The following is a 23,251-nucleotide window of genomic DNA, read 5'->3' as shown; positions in this document are numbered from 1 at the left end:
GTATATATAAAGATCTGGTATTTTTACCACCGTATCTATCAAATGTACTGAATATTACGTAAATTTTATATATAAGGGTGATGTAAAAAATATCTTTACTGATAAATTTGTATTACGTTCAATATTGGATCTTGTAATAATGAATTCATGGGTAGATAGCTATATATATATAACTTTGCATTTAAAATATTCTTAACGCCAAGATATTAACTTCTGTATAAACACATATGGCACATACAATAAACTCAACGCTCCAAGTTTCTAGCACTAGGCCAAACCTGCAAGACTTATAGCTATATATATGCTTAGGCTCGCACCACCGCGCCGTTAGCTTACCTGCACAGTTAAGTATTCGTCCGTTCGCTGCCACCTTTAACTTATCGAAGCCTCCTGGCTCAAGGCATCAAACCATGCATGTAGATAATTTTTTTTAACCTGCATGGGATATTTTTCAGTTATTTCTCATTTACCTTCGTTCTCCAGTCAATACCCATCGATACACACATAATGTCTATTTCTTTGGAGACCGTTATCCCCCAGTTGGAAAACCCTGTCAATATTGCTCCAATTTTGACCACCTTGTACTACAACAAGTCTCTCATCAACGATGCGGCCCCAACCGAAATTGCCCATTTGGTTTCCAGAACTGTGAACTTGATCAAGTCTCCGACTGAATACAAACAATGGTGCGGTGCTAACTTGGCCAAGGTCATTTGTCTCAGCCCTATTCTCTTACCAGCGCACGGTGCAATTATCTTGCAAAGTTTATTGAAGGTAGTTGATACCGCCCACACCCAGTCGAGAACCTTCAATGCTGCCGCCGATGCATTGCTCACCTTTGTCAAGCAGATCAAGGGTAAGCCAACCTTGACCAGAGAGATTTTGACCCCATCCTTACCCCTGTTGATTGCCGCTTTGGTCGCTCACTTGCACAAGGCTCCGTTGAATGCCCTCAAGTTGTTGAATTACTTGTTAAAGAACAACTCCACCACCTTCAGACCTTACGGGAACAAGTTAGAAAAGAAGTTGTACAGTTTGTTATTGAACAACTACAAGTCTTTGCCAGAAAACTTGAAGAAATCTGTCTTCAACACCTTGACCTCACTCTACATGATCAACAAGACCTCTGTTGAGGAAACCTGGAGCGTCCAGTTGAAGTCTCGTATCAGTGACTTGAGATCAGTCTTGATGGTCTATGGCGAGTTTTTGAAGTTTGAGGACGACGGTGATTTACAGCAGCTCATTTCCAGATTACCTGATTTTGACGCCAAGACCGATTATACCTCGCCGTTCCCGGCGTTGGACATTGATATTTCCCACCCAGACACCATTTTCAACATTTCAGAAAGAGTCGAGATTTTATTAGGCTGTATCGGCTCCTACTTGACCTCTGCCACCTATTTGCCGGTTAAGGTACCAATGGGCACCATCGTCATCTTGTCAGAAGTCATGTTCACCATCCAGGCCAAGTTCCTCTCTTTCAAACGTGAGATCGCCTCCAGTGCTGTCTTAACCTCCACCATCTCTGCCTCTATTGCTATGAACCAGAAGAGTATGGTCGGCTTGTTGGCCCAGCTTCCAAAGGTCTACGGGGGGATTTTGGTTCCTCACTTGCAGTTGTTGTTTGCAAACCTCGAGATTTTGTTGCCCACCTCCAAGAAGGGTCTCGAAATTAGCAAGGTGGTTAACAGTGAGGCCTTGTTGTTGGTCATCCTCGAATGCGCCACCTCCTACTTGGCCATGGTGGAGCAGATTGCCGATTCGTCTTGTTTCTTGCGTCTCTTGGACGTTTCCTTCATCCTCCTCCAGGAGAGATCCAACTTGCCCGACTCGGTCACCAACTCCCTCAACACAAACAAGGCTCATAATACCTCGAACCCACAGGGTACCAAGAAGAACAAGAAGAGCAAAAACACCAACTCGGCTTCCACCTCCGATTTCCTTTCCCATCGTCTGTTGTACTTGGTCAAGCCTTCCTGTGAAAAGGTCGCCATAATCAACCGATTCTTCACCGCTATACTCCGCAAGGTCGACTTGAAGTCCTCCACCCATAGATTGAAGTTGACCAAGTACATTATCGTGGCTTCTCATACTCTCAAGCAGGATGCCGCCACCCTGAGCATCCCAACCAGCTTTAGAGAGTTGTTGAAGGCAGCCGTCTTGTTCCCGGCTGCCAATGAAGCCGCATCCATCTTGCCAATTGTCTCCAGCTTGATCGGCAAGGACGATGACGTCATGGGTATATTCGTGAACCCACGCTTCCCTCCATTGAACCAGTTTGCCGCCAAGCCAATGGAGTATGCTGAGGATGTACCAGAGGAAGAAGAGGAGAGCGAAGAGGAGGAAACCTCTGCCAAGCGTCGCAAGTTGAGTGTTGACCTTGAAGTGGAGGTTGAAACCGCCATCCCAATGGTTGAGGTTAGTGCCGCTGATGAGGAGGAACAGAGTAAGCTTTTCCAGAAAGTTGATCCGGAAACGGTGCTTGAGTTCCCACAGACTCCAGCCGCTGAACAAGTGGAGTTGGTTGAAAACATAGTCGAGGAGAGAACCATTACTACCGTTGAGGCCGAGGAAGACGATGGCTCTGACTTTGAAATGCCAGATATTGAGTTGGGTAACGACGATTCCGAGGATGAAGAGTAAGCTTTTTGACTTTAATAGAAGTGTATCATAGCCTAAGAAAAGAAAAATTACCGTAAAGGTTTTATATGACAGAGGCTATTACATTCCTGTAAGTGCGTGGCATCGAGTGAGCTCATGACATTATATAAATCACTAGAGTTGTAATCTCAAATAAATTGTTTAGAAGGTAATCCCGTCGCTTATAAGGGATCATTGGAATAATTTTTGAAAACACAAAAATTCAAATACTGGTGCTCATACTTTGGCATACACGCAGTTTTTAGTATAGACATTGTGCAGGATGCAAAACACAGATAACCAAAACACCTCCATCTCCAACGGTTTTACCCTTCCATACTTTCCAGGGTAGTCGATAGTCACTATCGTTACATCTCCACAATGGCAGAATGCAAGCCCAAACTTATCCTTACCCTGTCCCTTTCGCCTTCCAAGGTGACGCTTTTGGCACTAGTCACCTCATACTGTGCCGGCGTCCTACCGCGCAATCGCAATGCCGAGGTGTTGGACACAATAATCCGGTTTATCGACGGGTTCTCGTCAAAAGAGGAAGATCAGATCTCTACCCTTTTGATTTTGCCATCATTAAACGATATTCTTGGCAGCTTGAAAGAAACTATTGCCGAATCCATACGCGAACAGGACGAGAGCCCTACCGCGATAAGCGATTTCCACCAAATCGAAAGAAGCCTTCTCACCACCCTTTGGTCCTTCAGGTCCCTTGATGCACTTACCTCCTTTATCACTCGAGCGAAAGCGCTACTCGTGGATACCCCAGCCCAGGGTAAGCAGCTTCTCTCGCAGACAACCAAGCTCTTGGCCAGGTCAAGTTTTCTAGGAAGGTTTGTGTCGATGTTGGTGCAGGACTTTGGGCTTATTGACTTTGATAGCGCTATACAGCTCTTTGAAGCGTTCAGCGAGTACCGCGAAGAGACCAGATCCCAATGGGAGGAGTTCACAGGTGCTCTTACGAGGAAGCACGAGGATACCACCGAAGACAACTTTTTCGAGGATTTGATGCAGAAGAACCGACAGCTAATGGGTCTAGAGCCTCTGGGGGGAGTTGTTTCGGTTGGCAAACAGGAGGTGATCATGTTGGCGACAGGGGACTTGGAGAAGCTCATCGATAAGCAGATATACCTTCTTGAAGCCTACGGTACGCCCACCCCCCCTGCGTTGAGGAAAGTTTTGGGCCTCATGACCCAGCTAGACAATGCTGTGATTCCATCTTCACACTACGCCAAATATTTGGAGCACCTACGGGATAACGACTACGAGGGCGCCTTCGAGTGCCTACACAGATACTTTGACTACATGATGTCGCATAATTCCAAGAGCTTCTACCACTACGCGTTGCTATCACAGGCAACCTTGCACGCAAACTTCAACTGCGACAACGAGGCCTTGCGATCGATCGAAGAGGCGATATCTGTGGCCAGAGAGAACAAGGATGTGAACTGCTTGAACTATTTGCTCGCTTGGCTATTTAACTTCTTGAAGGACAGGCCCAAGCTCTTGCGCAGTCAAAACTTTTATGCCACCAACGACCAACTTTTGCAGTTCCTCAAAGCCAAGTCCAAGCAAACCTCTCAGTCCCTTCACGCTATGGCGTACCAGTTTGAGGCATTGCAGATAATGCTAGACGGTGGCCCTTTGAACAACCTCCTTGAAACGCTCACAAAGGCTTCCTTTCTCTCGATCAATGACACCATGCCGACGTTTATCAGGAATTCGGAGCTTCAGGCCACTGTTTGGAGCCGAATTGGGTTGTGCCACTCGGCAGAGTTCTACGTTGATATAGCGCTAGAAGCGTGCGCCGTCAAGAAGAACTTGCCGGACGAAGTTTCCGTGTCTATCCGCAAGGCGTATATTTTGTATGCCCAAGGCGACAATGAAAAGGCTTTTGCCCTCTTGAACAAGTACAAGGAAATTGTACTCAAGGATGGTGCACTTTTCAGGCAATGGGAATCTCGGAGACTAGTCTTGTTGATCAAAATGTCTTTGAACAAGGGCAGATACAGGATTGCTGAAACATACCTCGATCGTTTGAAGGCTCAGAATGTGGTTGACTTGGATCTTCAGTACGAGTGCGACTACCTTTTGGCTAGGCTTTGGACGTGCTTGGAAAACTACTCGCAGGCGCTCCAGCTAGTGCTTGGGCTCACCTCCAAGTTTCAGAATGACCAGCAGCAAAACGCTTACTGGTCGCTCAAGTTCAACCTCTTGGCGGCGCATATTTTCACCAAGACAGCTGTTCCTAACCGTGGGTTGACCCTTACGATTAAAAGCTTGACGCTTGCAAAGAAGGCGGGGTTGATGCCCTTGTTGATGGAGGGGGCTTTGGTGTTGTCCGAGATCTTGCTTTTATTGGACCAGGAAGCGGACGCCTTCCCTATTTTGGAATCGGCCATGCCGCAAATCTTACTGCTTGACAACCTTGAACTCAAGTCCAAAGCGTATTATTTGTTGGCGAAAACTGCGTTCAAGCTTCTCAGCTCCACGGTGTTGGTTAAGCAAAACGGGAAGATAGACAAGCCCGACAAACGACGTCTAAACCTCATCCTCGACTACCTAGCCATCGCCATCAACGGCTACAAAAACATTTACTGCTTTAAGGAGATGATTGCATGCTTCCAGGTTGAGGAGCGACTTGCCACGTTGATCAACGAAGAGGCTTTATGCCAGCACGCGACAGATGCCATCGGTAAGTTGATGCAGCGGATTAGTGAAGAATCCAGATATGGGATCATCGACTAGACGCCAATACATGCAGACGTAGGAACCCAATAGAGATGCTATTCATTACACTTGAGGATATGCACCCGATCTAGATTATGCACTTACGGTTGGCATTGATTCGTAAAAACTAAAGGTTTTATTTGGAGAGTTACTTATATAAACAAAATACAATACACATAAGAGAAGTGGACAAAAGTTGTTTAAATGAAGGTTTCGTAAGCAACTGGAGCCAAGGTTTGTGGAACGTTACCTTCGGTAGAGATGACTCTGAAGCCTCTTGGCATAACTGGCTGTCTCTTCAACTGAACAGACTCACCGTTGGCCTTAGCAGCAGACTTCTTGGCAGCGTTTTCCTTGACACGGTTCAAGAACTCTTCACGGCACTTGGAGTGCTTGATGTGTTCGACCTTCAAGTTGACTCTCTTTTCGAGGTATCTGTGACCGACAATCTTGTTGATGATAACACCGACAGCAGACTTGGTAACGTTGTAGATAATACCAGTCTTACCGTGGTAGTACTTGTGTGGCATACCCTTCTGGATGGAACCGTTAGCCTTGATGTCAACAATGTCACCGACCTTGTAGATCTTCATGTAGGTGGACAAAGGAATGGCACCATGCTTCTTGAAGTCTCTTTGGAAGGCGTAACGAGTACCGGATCTGTAACCACGACTATAATAAAGTTAGTACAACTATTCCAGGATCCCATGGCTAAAAGAGACTATGAGCGACAAGTGACAAAATCAGGGCTTGTAAGGCAAACTCGGTCGTATCGAAAATTTTCATTCTTGGTGTCTAGCCAAAATAACACCCGCCGATACGGTCATTCGAAGCGGGAGGGCGGTCTGTGTTGTTTGAGCAGTTGGAACCGTGGTTTAGAGTGGCTATTGGTTCCTTGGTTTTTTTTTCAATGGACTGGTGAAGTCAAACGTCGCTTGTGCCAAATTCATAGTTCTCCTAATCGCTGCCGTAGTTTGAAGGTACATACGATTTACCCATTTTGAATTAATTGATGATACAAAGGTATTAAGACAGAAGCGTGTTGCAACGGTATTGAAATATAGGTATATTATTTTATCGGAATGGTCTCTCGCTGGTGGAAGGTGTCACACACTATCCTCAGTATGGAGAGCCGCGCACGCACACCCGCACCAGAGTTGGTGGTAGTATCCTAACAAAAATTTTTCCAGCTGCAATAAGCCAAAAGACACAGATTTTGGACATGCTCGAAAGAGAAAATTTTCCACTATACCACGAAGTTTTCGTAGAGCGACGACTAACATACCAGAGATTGGATCACGTGATGCACAAGATTTTCGAATTGCCAGAACCATTTTCAAAAAGTAGTCACACCACTGCAGGCTTTGCCCTAAAAGCCCTGCTAAATCACACGTGATGTGGAAATGGATTCCAGCCTGGGATAATCGTGTGGGGTTGGCTACAAATGAGGTACATATAGGGCGAGTCTGATGGGTACTACAGTATGTGGAAGAAAGCGGGTTTGAAATAATCGACCGTAAAAGTAGATTTCTAAAAGCAATTAGTGATAATGAATTTAGTGATTCACCGTCTTCAAGTCGGCTAGTGGAACGATACTTGGCCTGCCATGAGCGCATTGGAAGGGTAGCATGCAAGTACTTAAACCGTCCAAGATACCTCTCATAGCTTCCCTGTCCAAGACATCCCCGAACATGATGGCAGAGCGGCACGCTTTGGAGTTGATAATATCTATCAAGACCCTGGGGACTGCCTTTACCATTTTAAACCACGCGTGAGGGTCCCCTGAGTGTTGGATCCGTCTTTTACAAGATACAAGGCGCGGCTTTCTGTATTCTTGCAAGTCATAGGCGTGCTGTAGGAGGCATCTTTTCAAGAATACAAGATCTGAGGCACATTTCTGCGAAAATAAGAGCGGTAGATGCGTAACGTAAATCGAATGTTTGGCAGGTTCATTGAACGAATCTACGGAGGTCGGTTCGGTGAAGACATCAAACTTGATGCCCCAAATGGCGAATTCTTCCGAGAAAGTTTCGAGTAGCATCTGTTCATGGGAACTCACATCGATACAGACGATTTCAATTGGTTCGGATAGCAAACTTTTGCTGTCGCAGTACAAGGCAAGTTCGATAAGCTCCTTCATGTATCGTTCAACCCGGATTCGCTCATCAGCTGCATGTTGGTCGACGACCAACAAAGTGGGGAGCATGAAGCCTTTCGTTGTCAGGGTCAAACGCATGGTCACTAGGATGAACTTCCGTTCAAGCTGCGACACAATCCGAGCACTCTTGAGAGCTCGTCTTTCGATCGATACCTTGTTCAGGTCCTTGAAACGGGGAGATGCCACCGGTATCAGGTCAAGCATCTGAAGTTTGGTGTTAGAGGTGGTGGGTATAGAACTTTGAAGCTGAAAATAAGTGGAACTAGGTAGGGCAGTCTGAAGGTTCCCAGTATCCCGCGAACTATCAGTATGGGCCCTTTTGCGCACTGAAAGTCCCCCCATACGCGGCACAGAGTCACTATAAACTTCATCCTGGCTCCTTCTGGCTATCTTGGTTCTTTTCAATGAGAGATTTGTAGCTCCCTGACTGGCATTTTGCCCTGTCGTGATATCCACACCGGGAGAAACGTCAGGATTTTTCGGCCCACCACCCATTGTGCCTGATTCCAGGCTGATTGTGTACCCCTGCACTTTCAAAAACGACGTAAGTATCTTGATGATCATCGGTCTGATGACTGAAAAGTGTTTGGACTGGTACACACCCTTGTTTGGGTCTTGGATTAAGTCGGAAACAGACACTGGACACACCACCTTGAGCACGAAGACAGGGTGCTTCAAGATCGGCCTACCCACGGAAGTGATTTTCTTTGGACTTTTAATCATAGTTTGACTTAAGGGGAAAGCCGTTAGTGGTTCTTCCTCTAAGGACCCAAAGTCAGCAGCAATAAAGAGCTTTGAGATGTCCCGAAAGAGATCGGGATCATAAACCCTTCGGGTATTCATGAAAACCAGCTGGTACGCCTTGGACTGGATGGCGTGCAAACCAATAACTCCACACACCGAGTAGTTCTCAAAGGAAGCAGAAAGGTACTCATACTTGTCTGTTGTCGAAATTCCGTAGACTGAGTTCAACACTGAAGCGCTCATGGCCGGTTCCTGAGATGTATGGAGCACTCCGACCACTAAAACGAGCTCCTGCGCTCCTGAATCCGAACATGTCACCCTGATTTGCACTTCAGGATGAAATATGGACACGTCAAACACTATGCGCCTGATCTCATCCAACACTCTGTACTTGGACAACTTTTTCATGTGGTCCACGCGCACAGGGACGTTACCAAACATGTTGGTCACCTCCACCACCGTCCCACTACAGCTGAAAAACGGCCCTGACACCCACGTGTCGGAATACTTTTGGCGAAGGGAGTCGGGAAGTCGGCTAGAGCGGTTAGTGACGGTTATTCCGTTGATTAGCGTGGTGTAGAAGGCATCGCTGTCACCTCTTTTAGACGAAATAGTGAGATTCGAAACCGCTGCGATGGAATAGAGAGATTCCCCTCTAAAGCCGTACGTCCGAGCCGTCTTCAAATCATCTAGGTGTGATATTTTGGAAGTGTGGAACCGCTTCCCGATAGCGTCCAACTCGGCGGGGGACATTCCGCACCCATCGTCCATTACCAAGAAACTGCGGTTAGAGAGGTCAAAAGACACCACAATGTTCTTAGCAGTCGCATCGATAGAGTTCTGGATCACTTCACGAATTCCACAGGCAAGGGACCGGATCGAGACCTGAGACAGGAGGAGCTGACACACTGAATCATCAAGGTGATTGATGGAGCGCATAGGATGGGAGCACACGGTGAGAATACAGCATGGGCATAAACATTAATGAGGCTTTTTAATGGGGGCCAGAGGCGGGAACTTTGAAACCAAGATGTAGCCTTTGCAGTTTCCCATGTGTATGCGACCTGCATGTTGCAACCTGGGGTTCCGATTCGTAGTATGGATGCCCTTGTCGCACAAATACAGAGCTGTTCAGTCATTACATAGATCGACTACCGTAGGTTATTGTCATAAAATAATATATATGGACCAAAATGACACCTTTGGAGGCTTTAACCGCTTTGGAATTATAAAATTATAAAATGGATAGCGATCGTATAGCCAATACTCAGAGTTTATGATATTGAACATAAACGGGGACTAGAATAAAATAAATAGCCCTGACCAACTCCGCCACCATCCACCTGCTAATTAAATACCATCAGTGATTAAACTACAATATATGTATCAGAAATATTTATTAAACTCTACAATATATCAGCTTTTCTACAAACATAAACCATACCTACTGCAAGCCACTTGCCCTTGGTTGCACTGATGATCATCCACCAAAACCGCGGTAAAACGTTATCTAACCAATACCACTAGTCCTGGGTTAACCCATGTCGTACCTATATCTCAGCTGTTTGGGGATGCTATCAAATTCGCTTTTGTTCTGCGGTCTACTCGTGGTAGCGGATGGTTCCGATGAGGCACAAGTGCAGGGGGAGGCGTCCCGGGACGGGCCCGAGCACCTTCAACTTTTGCTTCGTGTCGTCGGCGTCGCTGATGTAGGCAAAGCCCATGACGGCAGAGTCCAACGCGTCCTGCGCGGAGCCACCACTGGCTGCGACGTGCGACACGGCCACGACGGTGTTCTGCAACGTGGCGGCACCGTTCTTCACGCGCACAAGTAACCGCGCGTCTGTATCCGTATCACGCTCCTCTGGCGCCATATACACCACCATGTCATTGTAGTCGATTACCGACGTGTAGGGCGCCAAGACGGTGCTCCCCCCGTAGAAGTACTCCTTGATGGCGCGGTGCTGGATCGCACGGATAAACACATCCTCACGGTCCACACACCCACCGCTCTTGGCCACCTTGAGCACGGTCTTTCCGTTTGCCTTCTTGGCCATTTCCACAAACAAGCGCTCATTCCCGATGACCACCACCACATCCACCTCAAAATCAGCGATGATATCGGCGATCAAAGCCGCATCGTTAGCACCGAGAGCGGGCGTATCGATGACATAGCCCGATTGCTGCACTATCTCGTCTTGCTCGGCGCGCAAGTTCGCCACCACGCTCAACTTTGCCGCCTGGTACTTGTACAAGTCGAGGTTTTCACCGGGCTTTTCGAACCCGTACCACTTTACAACCGGCTGCTTCGTATGCAACTGTGTGATATTGCTGGTGATGGTGTCGCCCCAGTATGTCTCCACGTCGAAGATGTCGCTGATGGGTGTCGCGCTGAGCGCACCCGGCACCGCGAACGCGCCTTCCTTTGGGTCAAGGTTGACAAAAAGCGGCTGGTGCGACATTTTGTTGGCGTACGCGCACAAAATATTTGCGAGTGACGTTTTGCCGGTGTCGCGGTTTCCCAACACCAACACGCGCGGCCCGCGCGCCGTATTGCGTCGCGCCGCGTCGCGCATCGCGTGGAGGTACAAGTGCAAATTCGTGTACTGCGGCATTGCCGTCTCGTCCGAGACGTAATCCGATGCAAGGGCTCCACTAGAGTGTAGGATAGTGGCGCCAGTAGGCGAATACACGGATATTTTCGTTCCGGTAAACGTGTAAGTTCTGTTATTTGCAAGTTCCGTCCCGAACACCTCGGCGATTCCGTCGGTCACCTTAATTACCACCTTGTTTTCGAAGGACACTTCCACACGCCATTCCTCGCCCGCCTTCAATGTGAACGACCCCTTGATTTCTGTTGCTTGCTCTGACATGGAGTATTGGGTGGATATTAGGTCAAGTGAATGGCTTGCGTACAACCCCGTTAAGTAATTTTCCGTACAGGATTGGATACAGATGGTGTGTGATTCTGCAAGATTTGAAAAATTACAGAGCTGAGGTAGATGAACTTATGAATGTACAACCGGTGATGGGAAATATATACTGCAAATATATATTGAGAAATAAATACTGAAAATATGTACTGAGAAATAAATACTGCGAACATATATTTAAAATAATAATATCGACAGGGTGAGATAGAATATATTTCAGGTATGAACTCAAGTGTATACATGTATACGCACTCACCCAATATTAATTTAAAATAGAAAAAACTATTTATTCCTAGATCGATAGATATATAGACCTTAGAGTTGTTTATATAAAATGCCCGATTATAAATGCTAGCTAAGCTCCTATGCTTGACGCTTAGGCACTGCCCTTGGCAATATACTCCTTAGGTGCCCTCGCAGCCCACTCCGACCAACTCCCGTCATAAACCACAATTTCATCCCCCGAGGAATCCTTTCCATACCCTGCAATATCCAATGCCGTCTTCAATACACATGCGGTGACACCAGAACCGCACATCACAATCGTCTTCTGGTTAGCCACAATGCCTGCCTGGTCTAAAACCGCCACCATCTCGGGCTTCTCCAAGAACCTCCCGTCCGCACTCCACACCTTCTGGAAGGGAAGCGACTTGGCGCCTGGAACGTGTCCGGAAGGCAATTCCGGACGCGGCTCTGGTGCCTTGGCGGTGAACCGGTCGGCGGAACGTGCATCAATCAACTGGTACTCGGCCAACTTACCGGATTTCACCAATTCCAACAACTCCTCGTACGAAATGACGCCCTTGCTGAAATTACTGGCCTCGTACAAGCTTGGCGCGAGCGCCGAGGGGTTCTGCACGGCGTTGGTGTCTACGGGGAAACCCGACTTTCCATAGAACGGCCAGTGGTTCAAGATGTAGATTTCCGGGTGTCCAAACAATCCAAACGTCCAGGCGGCACGCGGAGATGAAAAGACCCCAGTCTTATCATAGAATACCAACTTATCGGTGCGCCTGATGCCCAATTCGGAGATGGCGCGGCTGAAGGCCTCGGCCGACGGCAACATGTGGGGATACGGGGACTCGGCATCCTTGACCTTTTCAATGTCAAAAAACACAGAGCCTGGAAGTCTGGCGTTCTGGAACTCTGTGTACCCGTTGGACGGACTGTTAGGCATGTACCAGGTGGCGTCGACGGGGATCACCCGTGATTCAGGGGTAGAGGCTTGCACCAAGGCTCTGAAGGCCGAAGGAGAGAGAACACTAGTGAAACGCTTGGTCATTTGGTGATTGTTGGACATTTCGAGCAACTAATACGGAAACGCAGGGTACGCGAGGTGCACTTGTAAAGGAGTTGCGACTAAAGCTCGGGGAGCCTCCTGACTCTTGGGCTAATCCCCGCAGACACCCGTGTTTGAGCCGCAGCTCGCCATCTAGCCACATTCGCACATTATTGAGCGACAGAAGCCAACGGGGATGTGCTAAAGGGTTGAATTTGAAACAAAAGAGGAATGTAGTAAATAATTTACATGACTTTGTCACAGTATTTCGGTTTCTCGCATCTAGGGTCTTAGAACCAATGTATGGTTGATCTTCCAAATTAGTGTGCGCTAAGTATTCCTGAGTGTACGCTTTGACCAAACTAACAATCCTTAGCTTGGCAAATGGCGGCAATAGTATAGATATCGCCCCAAAATACACTCTCTATTTAGTGATATACTGTGATTAGCCAATTCTGTATACTCTGGTCCATCTCCAGTGTTAGGACATGCGTGCCAACGAGTATATCTAGTAGGGAATAGTAAACGTTAGCAAAGATTATATCGCTGGTTACTTTATAAACTGAATATACAAACAAGAGGAGCTGGGGCCTTTATATGCCATGAGGATAATTATATTACATCACCCCGGGTGAGGGCAAGGGTTCGGTGGGGGAAAGACATCTGCGACGCAGTAACACCTTTACCACACCGTGCGAGATAAAGAGCATTTCTTTCAGATATCTATAGTATAAGTCGCATAATTTGTCCATAAGAGAATCGATACTACGTTGCAAGGAGAAAAAAAACCCCAACCTCTATCGCTACTACATTAAACTTTCCCCACATCTATCCTCCGTCGATAAGAGCAAGCTCCAACGCAGACTTAGATAAACTGGTGGTGGAGATCTCACTCCCGTTGTCATCCTCTTCCTCTTCTTTTGGCGGTAGCTGCTGTGCCAGATGTATTTCCCGTAGGCGTTTGTCCATCCGCGAGAGGTTCAAGTCCTTGGGGGACACTTGTGCGGGGAAGAGGTTGCCCATAAGGGGGTTAGCGTGGAGGAGTGACCTATCGAAAAGGATCTCGTCATCCGAGTCTGACGGCGAGGCGTACTCCTTCATCAATCGGGTCTCGCTATAAGGAGAGGTGGGCCTGAGGTTTCCAAACCGCGAGCCGTAAAGGAGGCTGGATTGCATATCCAACTCATTGGTCTGTTCCACGTACGTTCGCGGAGTTGCCTCGGACCTGGACTCTAAGACATCAGCTATGGAGTTAAGGCGCACTACTGTGTTGCTCTGCACCGTAGTGGTGGCGATGGAGGGCTTGATTCGCGAGATGGGGTTGATAAAGCTAAACGACTTGGCTGGAGAGACCCGTGTTCGAGGGCTTATGTCTCGCAGGGCTGCCGCTTGCCGAGGACTGGCAGAAACCCGCCTGGAAAACAGAACTGCTTCTTTTTGTGTGTGTTGTTTCTTTGTGTCTTCGATACCCCGTTTCAACTCCAGAAGTTCCTTCTCGTAGAGCCAGTAGCTCACCTGCTGGAGGTACGAGATGTCAATGTTGTCAAATCGACGGGAGAGGAGCTCCCAGTCTATGGTGGAATCTTTCAGTCTGCATTCCAACAAATATGTCCAGAGCTCCTGCTCCTGTCGTTCGGTGAATCGGATCTAAGCGGTTAGTTTCTGTTTTGCGGGGAACTCTCTGTCACGTACCTTCCCAGGGTCCTCAAAAGCCCCTCGCTTGAATGGAAAGCGAACATACACGATTGTTTTACCCATAGGATAGATATAATGGGTCTAGAATGAGGTGTGAGTATGTGAATGAAATGCCGCTAAGAGTGAATGGATGAGTGGGAAGTGCTGACCGACATTCAAAATGCGTGTTCCGCGATAAGCAGCAAAATCCGGCCGTCGCCTCGCTTTGACCCAAATTACTTTTTCTTTCATCCTTTTACCGCTCCAATAAACAAAGTTATTGGTTTACCATTTAAAATTACCATTCTTTTTTATTTCAAGCTAAAACTCCATGTAATCGTCTTCCTCCTCCTGGAAAAACATCCCAAAGGTGATGATGCTGGCGTAGATGATCAAGCCACCGGCAGTGCTCATGAGCATGGCATAAAACTCGATCAAGTGCGAATGGTACAAGACCAAAGGCAACGCCAAGCCAGAAACCACTAGGAATCCGGTCACATACTGCCCAAACTCTGCTAGCGAATTGGCATTCCTGTTTTGTTAGTACTAGCCCTGTACAACGGTAAATATACGTACCCCCCACTCAAAAGATCGTCGTAGCTATTGCCGCTTCCACACATGGCGTTTGGCAATGGTGCAATCAAAAAGATTGCGACTAAGAGGTTAGTAGCTGAAAGAGTAGAACAGATGGCATACCTACCATCAATGAGGGGCTTCCAGTTGGAGTAGATTGCACACGACAAGATAATCAACAAGAACCCAGCGGCCAACGTCCCCGAAAGAAGTACAATCTTGTTTAAGCTGTTATTTCCCATAACATAAGCGTCTGAATATCGGTTTCTAGATGATTCGAGGGCCAATCTGCGTGGCGTCTTCAGCCTGTATGTAAACAACCTGTACAGATTCGGTATGGTCGCAAATGCACGACTCAAAAACCTTACAACCACGCCGGGAAGATAGCGCTCAGTCTGTATAGCCAATCTACGATGGTCAGAGCGGTGAAATGTGTGCTAGTGCAGTGTGATCCGTCCATCAAGGCGCTTATTTTGGATATTGACAGGCTGTCGCAGACGATCGTGATCCAGGATCTCGACGACACCCATTTGGTGATTGATTCCAGCAAGGTCCAACATGTCAAGAACGAGTTGAACCGGTTGCTCACCAAGAATGTGTACAACCCGATGGAAGAAGAGGAGCAGCCATAAACCAGGTTATGGTGCTAGGTTAGAAGAACTGCTCTCCGAAATTGCATAGTGACAGGCAGAGGTTTAATTTCACATGAAATATGACTTCTATAGGAAGTCTGTTGTATAGTTTGATTATAACATTACCATATGCACTATATAATCTGTATTATAATAAAAATGGTTCACCTCCATGAGTTTAAAGCTACTCGACGTAGAAACAGGTATAAGCTCCACAATCCTTATATCTCTCTGTAAACCCTTTCATTATAAATTCTGTTTGATATTCCGGCCGCTCTGATACTTTCGGATCGAGGATATCAGTATACTCTTATGCATTTTCAAACCTATCACTATTCTATCTGTTGCAAGGTTGCCACTATTCCATTTCGTGATATTCCTTGCTCTGAAACTCTATCATTTCACCATTTGTAATACCCGCCGAGCCCTCTATTTTAATGACTATTCCAACCCCTTTCTGTGGAGTAAGAGCCTGAGCAGGTACTCGTATACCCACATGGTCAACGCACTGGTAGGAGCGGTCTTTAATACGCTCACCAAAAAGCCCTTATAAAAACCCCGTGTTCCTTCCACGGCAAAAATCTTGCAGATAACGTCCACGGCGGGCTTGGAACTGCCCACCATCTGCAACCTCCGTCTGAGCAAGTCCAAGGGAAAGGTCACTCCCTTGGAAAATGCACCGGCTATAAAGCCACAGATCGGCTCAGCAAACGGCATATCCACAGCCGATGACGCCCAGCGCGCCCAGTTGTACGTCTGGAACATCACGCCGGTGTTGAGACACACGGAAATCATAGTGGGAGCAATCCCCGCGTAGAAACCTCGTATACCGCTCTCGTGCAAGTACACATCTTTGATGGTTCCATAAAACGACTGGAACTGCTTGTTGGTGTTTGCCGCAAGTCGGGTTCGTAGCAAGTCGAACGGATATGTGACCATCGTGGAGGCAGACCCTGCTACAAAGCCGGAAATGAAGGAATGTGCACTGGGAACGGCCCAGTGTGGATTTTCCTTGCCCCAGGAGGCAAGTTGGGAATTGACAAACGAATAGGTTGTAAACTGGACCCCACCGTAGACCACGTACAAGATCTCAGCCGGCACGTTGCCCTTCCAGAGCGCCCGCACGCCTTCCTCCCGCACTACGGTGGACATTGTCCCGATAATCCCGTGGTACTTTGTGTTGCTCACTTGGAGCTGGAGCCGGATTTTGACCACATCCAACGGTGCTGTGACCATCCTAGGGGGGTTAGTATCAGAACAGGGACATCCTTCTATGGACATACCTGGCGAGCGCGCCTGCGAGAGAGCCGGCGGCAAGGGCTGTCAACGGTGGAACCTTGGTCCCTCGGCTGAGATGGTTCGCCCGGGAAGATTCTGGCTTGCGTTCAGACATAGATGCTTAAAAGGGCTGGAATCTTTGCAAGCAGATATACGGTGGGTAATAATATGCAACTATGCGGTAACAGGCGATGACTTTCCCAATCGGGACGTGCTTACGTTTTTCTTCAGAAAAAAAATTACATGGACAGGATATTGAAGACTGGTGTATTGCTACCTCCAGTAAATATATCTTTAGCCATACATCTTTAGACGTACACCTCTAGACATACATCTTTAGACATTCATTTTTGGACCGACACCCATATACAAAGATAATGAGCTCAGTGAATACCGCGCAGACCTCGTTATTGAACAGAGTAGACGGTTCGTCACAGGTGGAGTCCGGAGCCACCAAGGTGTTGTGCTCGGTTACGGGTCCGATCGAGGCCAAGTCGAGACAGGAGCTTCCGACGGCAGCGGCATTGGAGATCATCGTCCGTCCCGCGGTGGGCGTCTCCAGCACCAGAGAAAAGTTACTCGAGGATAAGTTGAGAAGCGTGTTGTCCTCCGTCATCGTGCGCCACATTTACCCGAGACAGTTGATCCAGATCGTTGTGCAGGTGTTACAGGCCGGCGAAAGCGCCGAATACACTGTCCGAGAGACCGCTGCGGCGATTAATGCTTCGTTTCTCGCCTTAATCGATGCCAATGTCGCCTTGCACACTTCGTTTAGCGCCACGTGTTTGGCCGCGCCCACTGCACAGTCCCCTAAGGAGAAGTTCATATTAAGTCCGACCGCTGACGAGTTGAAGAAGGCCTTGTCGAACCACGTTGTTGCCTACTCCATTGTGAATGGCGAGTCCGAAAAGTTATTGTTGAGCGACTCCAACGGCAGCTTTACCGAAGCGCAGTTGTACCACGTGTTGGACGTGGGCGCCGCCGAGTGTGAGCTCATACACAAGAAGTTCAGGCAGACGGCGAAGGAAAAGATCGAGCACGATTACGTGTGGCAATGTTAATGTAATATAGATATTTAAAGATGCTCGGGCGTAGGAGATGAAAATTGTAACCAGACCAGGATTGGAAATATTCAGTGGAAAATCTGGGGGACTTTGCATCAACGTCTGTTCGCACACCCTTCTAAGTGGGGTCATGATCAGAGCGTAAACATGTATATTTACCTCAAATTGGACGGTGGGCCATCCGATATAAATCATTCTACTTAATATCACCAGAGTTTTTTTAGCATTACAAAGTAGCCTCGCTTATTCCAAATCGTAATGCTCCAAGTCCTCCTACTGACAAATCATCATGACCGTTATATTCATCTCTAACCCATCCTACCCCGTGCTACGTACCCGCTATGCCCTCGCACCTAGCTCATTCTTAACAACTTTTATATTACACACCTATTCCGCTGGGGCTCAAGTTACATACTCGTAGCCTAAACCTTCCAGATCTTCCCATCCGCCATCATGAGATGGTTCTTGCTTTCCATATCAGTCATCCCGTCGACAAATTCCTCACGCGAGAACTGCTCTTCCTCGGACATTTCGCGATTCACATGTTCGAACACCACCTCGATGGCGCAGCTCTCGCTGGCAAAGATCTCGCCTTGCATCAAGCGCGCCATTGCGCGCATCAAGGTGGCCAAGCGCGCCGCGCTGAGGGTGCTCTCTGGGACGTTCGACGCCGCGGTGTGGTGCAACGGCTGGGCATCCTCCATCACGCTATCGCCGTCGCCGTCTCTGCGCATGGCACGAAGCTCCCTTTCGGACGGCCCGGCCGCCGGTTCTGGGGAGTTCGTTATCGCTTCCGCCTCCGGCGATTGTGACGACTCCGACTCTACCTCTGGCCCCGGGCCTGCCTTTCGCTTCTTGTTCGACTTCTTAGACGGCTTCTTCGGAACATCTTTGAAAAGGGCAAACCGCAACATATCGTTCGCCACCTGGGCATCCTCTTTGCTCACAGTCTTCGCCAACCGCACCTTCGCGTGCGCAGTAGCCAAACGGATCAATGTCTCCAACGTACGTGCGGTGATCGGAGCGGTTTGCTTTCCAGACCGCCCCACGTCGTTCCGCAACCCCGCGTAGATCTCCACGATGTAGTCAGACGCTGCCTGCGACAACGCCGGGCGCACACGCGCCTTCGCGTACAGGATGTACTTGCGGAGGAACGGAATGGAGAGGATCTCAGGCATGCCGTTCGTGCCTTTATGCGCCTGTGCGGCACCTGCGTGCAACAACGGGTTGAACTTTTCCCACACGGCAGCGTCGTCGTTCTCGGTGTTGGCCGAGCTCTCGCCGACTGCGAGAGAGAGATGGGTGTTTTCGCGGATTGGCTCGCCCTCAGAGTACCCCGGTGGGATGAACCGGTGCATGCGCAACACATGCTCGGAGATGGCGCGGTCGCGCTCGTCCGACACATCATCGGTGACGATGAACAATAAGTCGAAACGCGACAAGAGCGAGTCCGGCAACGCGATGTTCTTGTGCGGGTCTTTGGTCACGTCGTACTGGCCGTACACGGGGTTCGCGGCTGCAATGACTGAGCACCGCGCGTTCAACGAGGTGTGGATCCCGGCCTTGGCGATGGTCACCGTCTGCTGTTCCATCACCTCGTGGATGGCCACTCTGTCGATGTCACTCATTTTGTCGAACTCGTCGATACACACGATCCCTCTATCAGCCAACACCATGGCCCCGGCCTCGAGACGTCGCTCACCTGTCTCTTTGTCGTGGGTTACGGCCGCGGTCAAACCGACACCCGAGGAGCCCCTCCCGGTGGTGGCAATGGCCAATGCCGCGGTGTTGAGAACAAAGCGCAACATCTGCGACTTGGCCGTGGATGGGTCACCGACCATCAAGATGTTGATGTCACCTCTCAAGTGGCCCCCGTTGTCCAAGTTCTTCTCTACCCCGCTGAGCAACATCAAGAGAACAGCCTTCTTGATGTATTCGTGGCCATAAATGGACGGCGCAAGCGACTGGGCCATAACGTCAAACACATTGGTCTTCTTGGCGATGGCCGTGATCGCAATCACGTCCGCATCCGTCACCTTTTCCTGCTGCGACACCCCGGACGACCGCGCGTGCAACGGGTACACCGCATTCGCCAACACGACCGTGCGGAAGTGCGAAACGTTGCTGCCGCCGTTGCCGAGAGAGCGGAAAACCCCGACAATCTGCACACGGTCGCCGGGCTTGGTGCAGTCGACGAGGTCGTCATCGAGCACGATGTCGATAGACCGCGGCAACTGCCCCGCGGGCGCGGTTTCGGGCATTTCCTGGATGCTGATCGTCTGGTGGTCGCGGTATGTCGAGTAGCCGTACTCGGTGATCAACTTGTTACCGTCGGGGTCCTCAGTGGGGTAGATGGCCGCGTGCGACACGGGGTCGAACGACGTTGTCTGGTCACGGTATTCACGTGCGTGGAAGCGGCCCGTGTTCTCGGCATAGTGCACCGACCGGATGATCTTGGGTCTAACCAATGACGCACGCGTCACGATTCCCTCGATCGACAACATCTTGGAGAGGTGGAACGACGAGATCGTGCGCGGCGATACCGTGTGATCTCCGAATGCGCCACGGAAAGACACATAAAAGCTTGTCTGCTCGTCGATATACGCGAAGCGCGTATCGGCAGGGTCGTAGATTGTAAGAATCGTGTCGCGGAGGGCGCGTTCTGCCGCGGGAAGAAAGTCTGCTGGGAAGTTCAACAACCCCGCCCAGTACTCCTTGTCAAAGTCGCGGACCTCGTCGATGGAGACAGGTAAGCGATTTCTGCTGTGGATGAGCATCTCACGGATCGCGTCCTTGTAGTCGGTTTTTCCGTTCGGCGCGTCTAAGAACTCCTGGAAGCGGCGCACCCTATCGCCGAAGACGGCGTCCACTGGCTCTTCGTCCATGTTTTGTATGTGTTATGTGTGAAAGTGTAGGGAAGCAAAGGCTAGTGATATACTAGCTATTTGGGTATCAAGTGGGTGTGAATGAAAAAGAAGAAAGAAAGGAGGAAGAGAAAGAATAAAAAGCAAAGCGCGCCGGTTTTCCTGGAAATTTGAGTTAAACGCTGACGCGTCGAATTAGTCTCGATCAGGAAATAAAATTTGATTGAAAGCCGCACGAGAGAGGCAGCGATCTGACGAGGGATACTGAAGACATTCTCATGCGAGGATGTAGGTAAATGGTGGAGGATATGATAATGCTAATAGATAATGGAAAATGATATATATTATGGTAATGATGTTATGTGGGATATTAGCTGTACTTTGGAAAGGTATATAGTATATACGTGCGAGGATATGCCCTGTGCTGGTATATGGCTTGAAGTTATGCGACGGGGCATTCAACCACGTGACGTACACTGAAGTCTTTTTGGCTCGAAACGGCTAAAATTTTTGGGTTAAACCAGTTCCTATTGATCGATCTACCTACTATACCTTTTTTTTGGTAACTTAAAACCAATATCTCTCATATAATTAATCATTAACTTCGCAATTTGAAGGAAATAACTTTTCTGATCTTTGCAGAGACAGTTTTACGACTTTCGAAGTTTTGTTATACTAGTTCTAGAGTAAGATACCGAGAATATGAAGGCAGAATAGATTGGGATTGAATCATATTAGATGGATATCTGAAATTATGTGAACGGCGAGATCACACTTGTAGCCAATAGCAATAGGCTATCAACATACAGGCGTTAATACGTCGATCAAGGGGTGGGAGGATGAAACCAAGAGTATGTAAAGCAGCTTGACGATGATAGTACCCAAAGCTTTTAGTAACATAGTGAAATCACCCGAACTAGAAGGCTGCAAAAAATTTCTCTATTTTAAATATGGCATTACATGAGCGCCGCTCGATGCCATACTTCAGGGGTTTCCCAAATGGGTACAAAGTTTGGATCCACAAGCTGCTAGAAATATAAATCAAGATGGTTGTCGAATAATGAAAGCTAGCCAGTGTTGTAGCCCATGGTTCGACTAGTATTTGAATATTCACACCGGTTGAATTCAGCTAACACCCACATTAAAGTAATATATGCGGGAGAGTAAGCTATACAAGTACGTGAAAGAATTTTGTAACTGTAAAGCTGGGGGCTTAGCCCGACTAAACTGGCTGATTACGAAGGCGCACTGTTTGACAATGTAACCCGCCGCCGACCGCCCAGCAGCAGCTTGCATGGGGGGGTTTTCAAATTCGGCGAAACTTATCTCGTTTGCGTTCGGTCTCTGGAGTAAAAGTCAATGATTGATTTTTAACATTCAGAGTTGAAACCACCGCTTTATGCGCGCTGGCATTTGCTGTAATAGGGACCCCGACTTGCTCGAAAAAAATAACATTCAAAATACATATAGCCCCTTTAATTGCCTAATTTCGAAGAACAAATTCACGTGAATTAATTAAAATATACATAGGACCTTTGGTGATTAGATATTGTGATGAAATAACAGGGAGATATCTGTATTGTGAGAGGTTAGCCTCGAGTATAATCCGGGGATGATAAGACCAAGCCGAGGGGAAATTTTCAAGGGAGATCCTCTAGGGAGACCTTTGGGGAGGTTGTTTTGGAATTACTTCGAGGTAAAAGCCTTGTTTCTTTCCTCGGCGTCAATGGCCACCAACTTATCAGAGGCACCCCTCATTTGAATGACGTTGGTGACCTGCTTGAAGAACCAGACCGGGAAGGTGACCCAGGCCAAAACCTTGCCAAACAAAAAGTAATCAAAGTAGGCCAAGTACAACGCCATGTAGAACAATTCGTTCAAGGCGCATACCACAAACAACACGGTTCTATCGTTGTAGTACAAGCTCAACAACTTGCTCTGCGAGGCGTCTACATCCTTGTGGGAGGTAGAGCCCACAGACAACATAGCGTACATGTGCATGTAGTGGGAGGCCAAATCCAAACTGATGAGCAACTGGAAGACGATCATCCACGATGGATACAAAACCGCCAAGAAGCAGATCAACGACGAGGTGGTGCACCGGTCTGTTACCATATCCAAGACGGCACCGAACTTGGTGGCTTGGTTAAACTTCCTGGCCGCAGTGCCATCAAAGGCATCTAAAAGACACGAGAGCCCGTACACAAAGGCAGTGATAACCGGATGGTTCTTCATCGTGAAAAACGACAAGATCGCCGTGAAGACGCGGGCATACCCGATCAAGTTGGGAATGAAGACATAGATATCTGCTGGGGTTAGAGCCTTGACTGGTTGTGGCATATTGGATGCAGTTGAACAAATCAATGGTGAGGGATTGTCTGCTGACCCAACTATGGGTTGCCTGTGTCTCATGTATAGGCAGCGACTTTGGCACGCGGAGGGCTGCGGGTGGCGAGACAGCTTTTCCGTGTGACGGCCGCATCGAACACCTCCCAGAGTTCCGCCGAAAAATATGCAAATGCATACGTACTAGTCCGAATTGACTCAGTCGTGGAGGTAAGTGGGGGGGGGGGGGGGGTTAGAGGTTAAATAGCAATGAATTGTCAAATTAAAGTGACTATCAATTAAAAGTTGGTTGATATAAATTGAAGAAGAAGCGGATCAAGGGGACCT

The 23,251-nt window shown here is 48.3% G+C and overlaps 13 protein-coding genes across 13 annotated transcripts; 4 read left to right on the top strand and 9 right to left on the bottom strand.

Annotated features, from left to right (window-relative positions):
- Nucleotides 1-495: 495 nt before the first annotated feature.
- BABINDRAFT_163203 (uncharacterized protein) lies at nucleotides 496-2,750 on the top strand. Its single transcript, XM_019129771.1, has one exon. It carries the CDS (start codon nucleotides 508-510, stop codon nucleotides 2,641-2,643), a length of 2,136 nt encoding a protein of 711 aa, XP_018983144.1. The 5' UTR covers nucleotides 496-507; the 3' UTR covers nucleotides 2,644-2,750.
- A 271-nt stretch (nucleotides 2,751-3,021) lies between these two features.
- Nucleotides 3,022-5,397, top strand: BABINDRAFT_9801 (anaphase promoting complex subunit 5; the record flags this gene model as incomplete). Its single annotated transcript, XM_019133021.1, has 1 exon — nucleotides 3,022-5,397. The coding sequence occupies one exon, from the start codon at nucleotides 3,022-3,024 to the stop codon at nucleotides 5,395-5,397; it is 2,376 nt and encodes a 791-aa protein (XP_018983143.1).
- An 88-nt stretch (nucleotides 5,398-5,485) lies between these two features.
- On the bottom strand, nucleotides 5,486-6,559 carry RPL21A (60S ribosomal protein eL21). Its single transcript, XM_019131152.1, has 2 exons — nucleotides 6,368-6,559; nucleotides 5,486-6,051 (listed from the first exon to the last, which is right to left on the bottom strand). Exons 1-2 carry the CDS (start codon nucleotides 6,376-6,378, stop codon nucleotides 5,580-5,582), a joined length of 483 nt encoding a protein of 160 aa, XP_018983142.1. The 5' UTR covers nucleotides 6,379-6,559; the 3' UTR covers nucleotides 5,486-5,579.
- Nucleotides 6,560-6,873: 314 nt separating this feature from the next.
- Nucleotides 6,874-9,272, bottom strand: MLH3 (mismatch repair protein). The gene has a single exon (XM_019129770.1). The coding sequence runs from the start codon at nucleotides 9,218-9,220 to the stop codon at nucleotides 6,935-6,937; it is 2,286 nt and encodes a 761-aa protein (XP_018983141.1). The 5' UTR covers nucleotides 9,221-9,272; the 3' UTR covers nucleotides 6,874-6,934.
- A 397-nt stretch (nucleotides 9,273-9,669) lies between these two features.
- BABINDRAFT_163200 (cleavage polyadenylation factor subunit) lies at nucleotides 9,670-11,259 on the bottom strand. The gene has a single exon (XM_019129769.1). The coding sequence runs from the start codon at nucleotides 11,152-11,154 to the stop codon at nucleotides 9,883-9,885; it is 1,272 nt and encodes a 423-aa protein (XP_018983140.1). The 5' UTR covers nucleotides 11,155-11,259; the 3' UTR covers nucleotides 9,670-9,882.
- Nucleotides 11,260-11,590: 331 nt separating this feature from the next.
- On the bottom strand, nucleotides 11,591-12,496 carry BABINDRAFT_40849 (thiosulfate sulfurtransferase; the record flags this gene model as incomplete). The annotated part of the gene is made up of 1 exon (XM_019131995.1): nucleotides 11,591-12,496. One exon carries the CDS (start codon nucleotides 12,494-12,496, stop codon nucleotides 11,591-11,593), a length of 906 nt encoding a protein of 301 aa, XP_018983139.1.
- An 825-nt stretch (nucleotides 12,497-13,321) lies between these two features.
- BABINDRAFT_9797 (uncharacterized protein) lies at nucleotides 13,322-14,251 on the bottom strand (the record flags this gene model as incomplete). Its single annotated transcript, XM_019133019.1, has 2 exons — nucleotides 13,322-14,140; nucleotides 14,186-14,251. The coding sequence occupies 2 exons, from the start codon at nucleotides 14,249-14,251 to the stop codon at nucleotides 13,322-13,324; spliced, it is 885 nt and encodes a 294-aa protein (XP_018983138.1).
- A 237-nt stretch (nucleotides 14,252-14,488) lies between these two features.
- Nucleotides 14,489-14,982, bottom strand: BABINDRAFT_9796 (uncharacterized protein; the record flags this gene model as incomplete). Its single annotated transcript, XM_019133018.1, has 3 exons — nucleotides 14,489-14,699; nucleotides 14,744-14,822; nucleotides 14,868-14,982. The coding sequence occupies 3 exons, from the start codon at nucleotides 14,980-14,982 to the stop codon at nucleotides 14,489-14,491; spliced, it is 405 nt and encodes a 134-aa protein (XP_018983137.1).
- A 133-nt stretch (nucleotides 14,983-15,115) lies between these two features.
- On the top strand, nucleotides 15,116-15,544 carry BABINDRAFT_163195 (TFIIH complex subunit). Its single transcript, XM_019129768.1, has one exon. It carries the CDS (start codon nucleotides 15,154-15,156, stop codon nucleotides 15,370-15,372), a length of 219 nt encoding a protein of 72 aa, XP_018983136.1. The 5' UTR covers nucleotides 15,116-15,153; the 3' UTR covers nucleotides 15,373-15,544.
- Nucleotides 15,535-16,718, bottom strand: BABINDRAFT_163194 (thiamine transporter). Its single transcript, XM_019129767.1, has one exon. The coding sequence runs from the start codon at nucleotides 16,606-16,608 to the stop codon at nucleotides 15,814-15,816; it is 795 nt and encodes a 264-aa protein (XP_018983135.1). The 5' UTR covers nucleotides 16,609-16,718; the 3' UTR covers nucleotides 15,535-15,813.
- Nucleotides 16,719-17,013: 295 nt separating this feature from the next.
- Nucleotides 17,014-17,772, top strand: BABINDRAFT_163193 (exosome non-catalytic core subunit). The gene has a single exon (XM_019129766.1). The coding sequence runs from the start codon at nucleotides 17,028-17,030 to the stop codon at nucleotides 17,709-17,711; it is 684 nt and encodes a 227-aa protein (XP_018983134.1). The 5' UTR covers nucleotides 17,014-17,027; the 3' UTR covers nucleotides 17,712-17,772.
- A 227-nt stretch (nucleotides 17,773-17,999) lies between these two features.
- On the bottom strand, nucleotides 18,000-20,858 carry MCM3 (MCM DNA helicase complex subunit). Its single transcript, XM_019129765.1, has one exon. The coding sequence runs from the start codon at nucleotides 20,597-20,599 to the stop codon at nucleotides 18,137-18,139; it is 2,463 nt and encodes an 820-aa protein (XP_018983133.1). The 5' UTR covers nucleotides 20,600-20,858; the 3' UTR covers nucleotides 18,000-18,136.
- A 1,124-nt stretch (nucleotides 20,859-21,982) lies between these two features.
- On the bottom strand, nucleotides 21,983-22,926 carry BABINDRAFT_163191 (CDP-diacylglycerol--inositol 3-phosphatidyltransferase). The gene has a single exon (XM_019129764.1). The coding sequence runs from the start codon at nucleotides 22,916-22,918 to the stop codon at nucleotides 22,265-22,267; it is 654 nt and encodes a 217-aa protein (XP_018983132.1). The 5' UTR covers nucleotides 22,919-22,926; the 3' UTR covers nucleotides 21,983-22,264.
- Between the last annotated feature and the right edge of the window lie 325 nt (nucleotides 22,927-23,251).

The sequence above is a fragment of the Babjeviella inositovora genome (genome assembly GCF_001661335.1).
Source record: "Babjeviella inositovora NRRL Y-12698 unplaced genomic scaffold BABINscaffold_13, whole genome shotgun sequence".
NCBI lineage: Eukaryota > Fungi > Ascomycota > Pichiomycetes > Serinales > Babjeviella > Babjeviella inositovora.
Note: the sequence above shows the minus strand (reverse complement) of the source record. Positions and strands in the feature narration are given on the sequence as shown.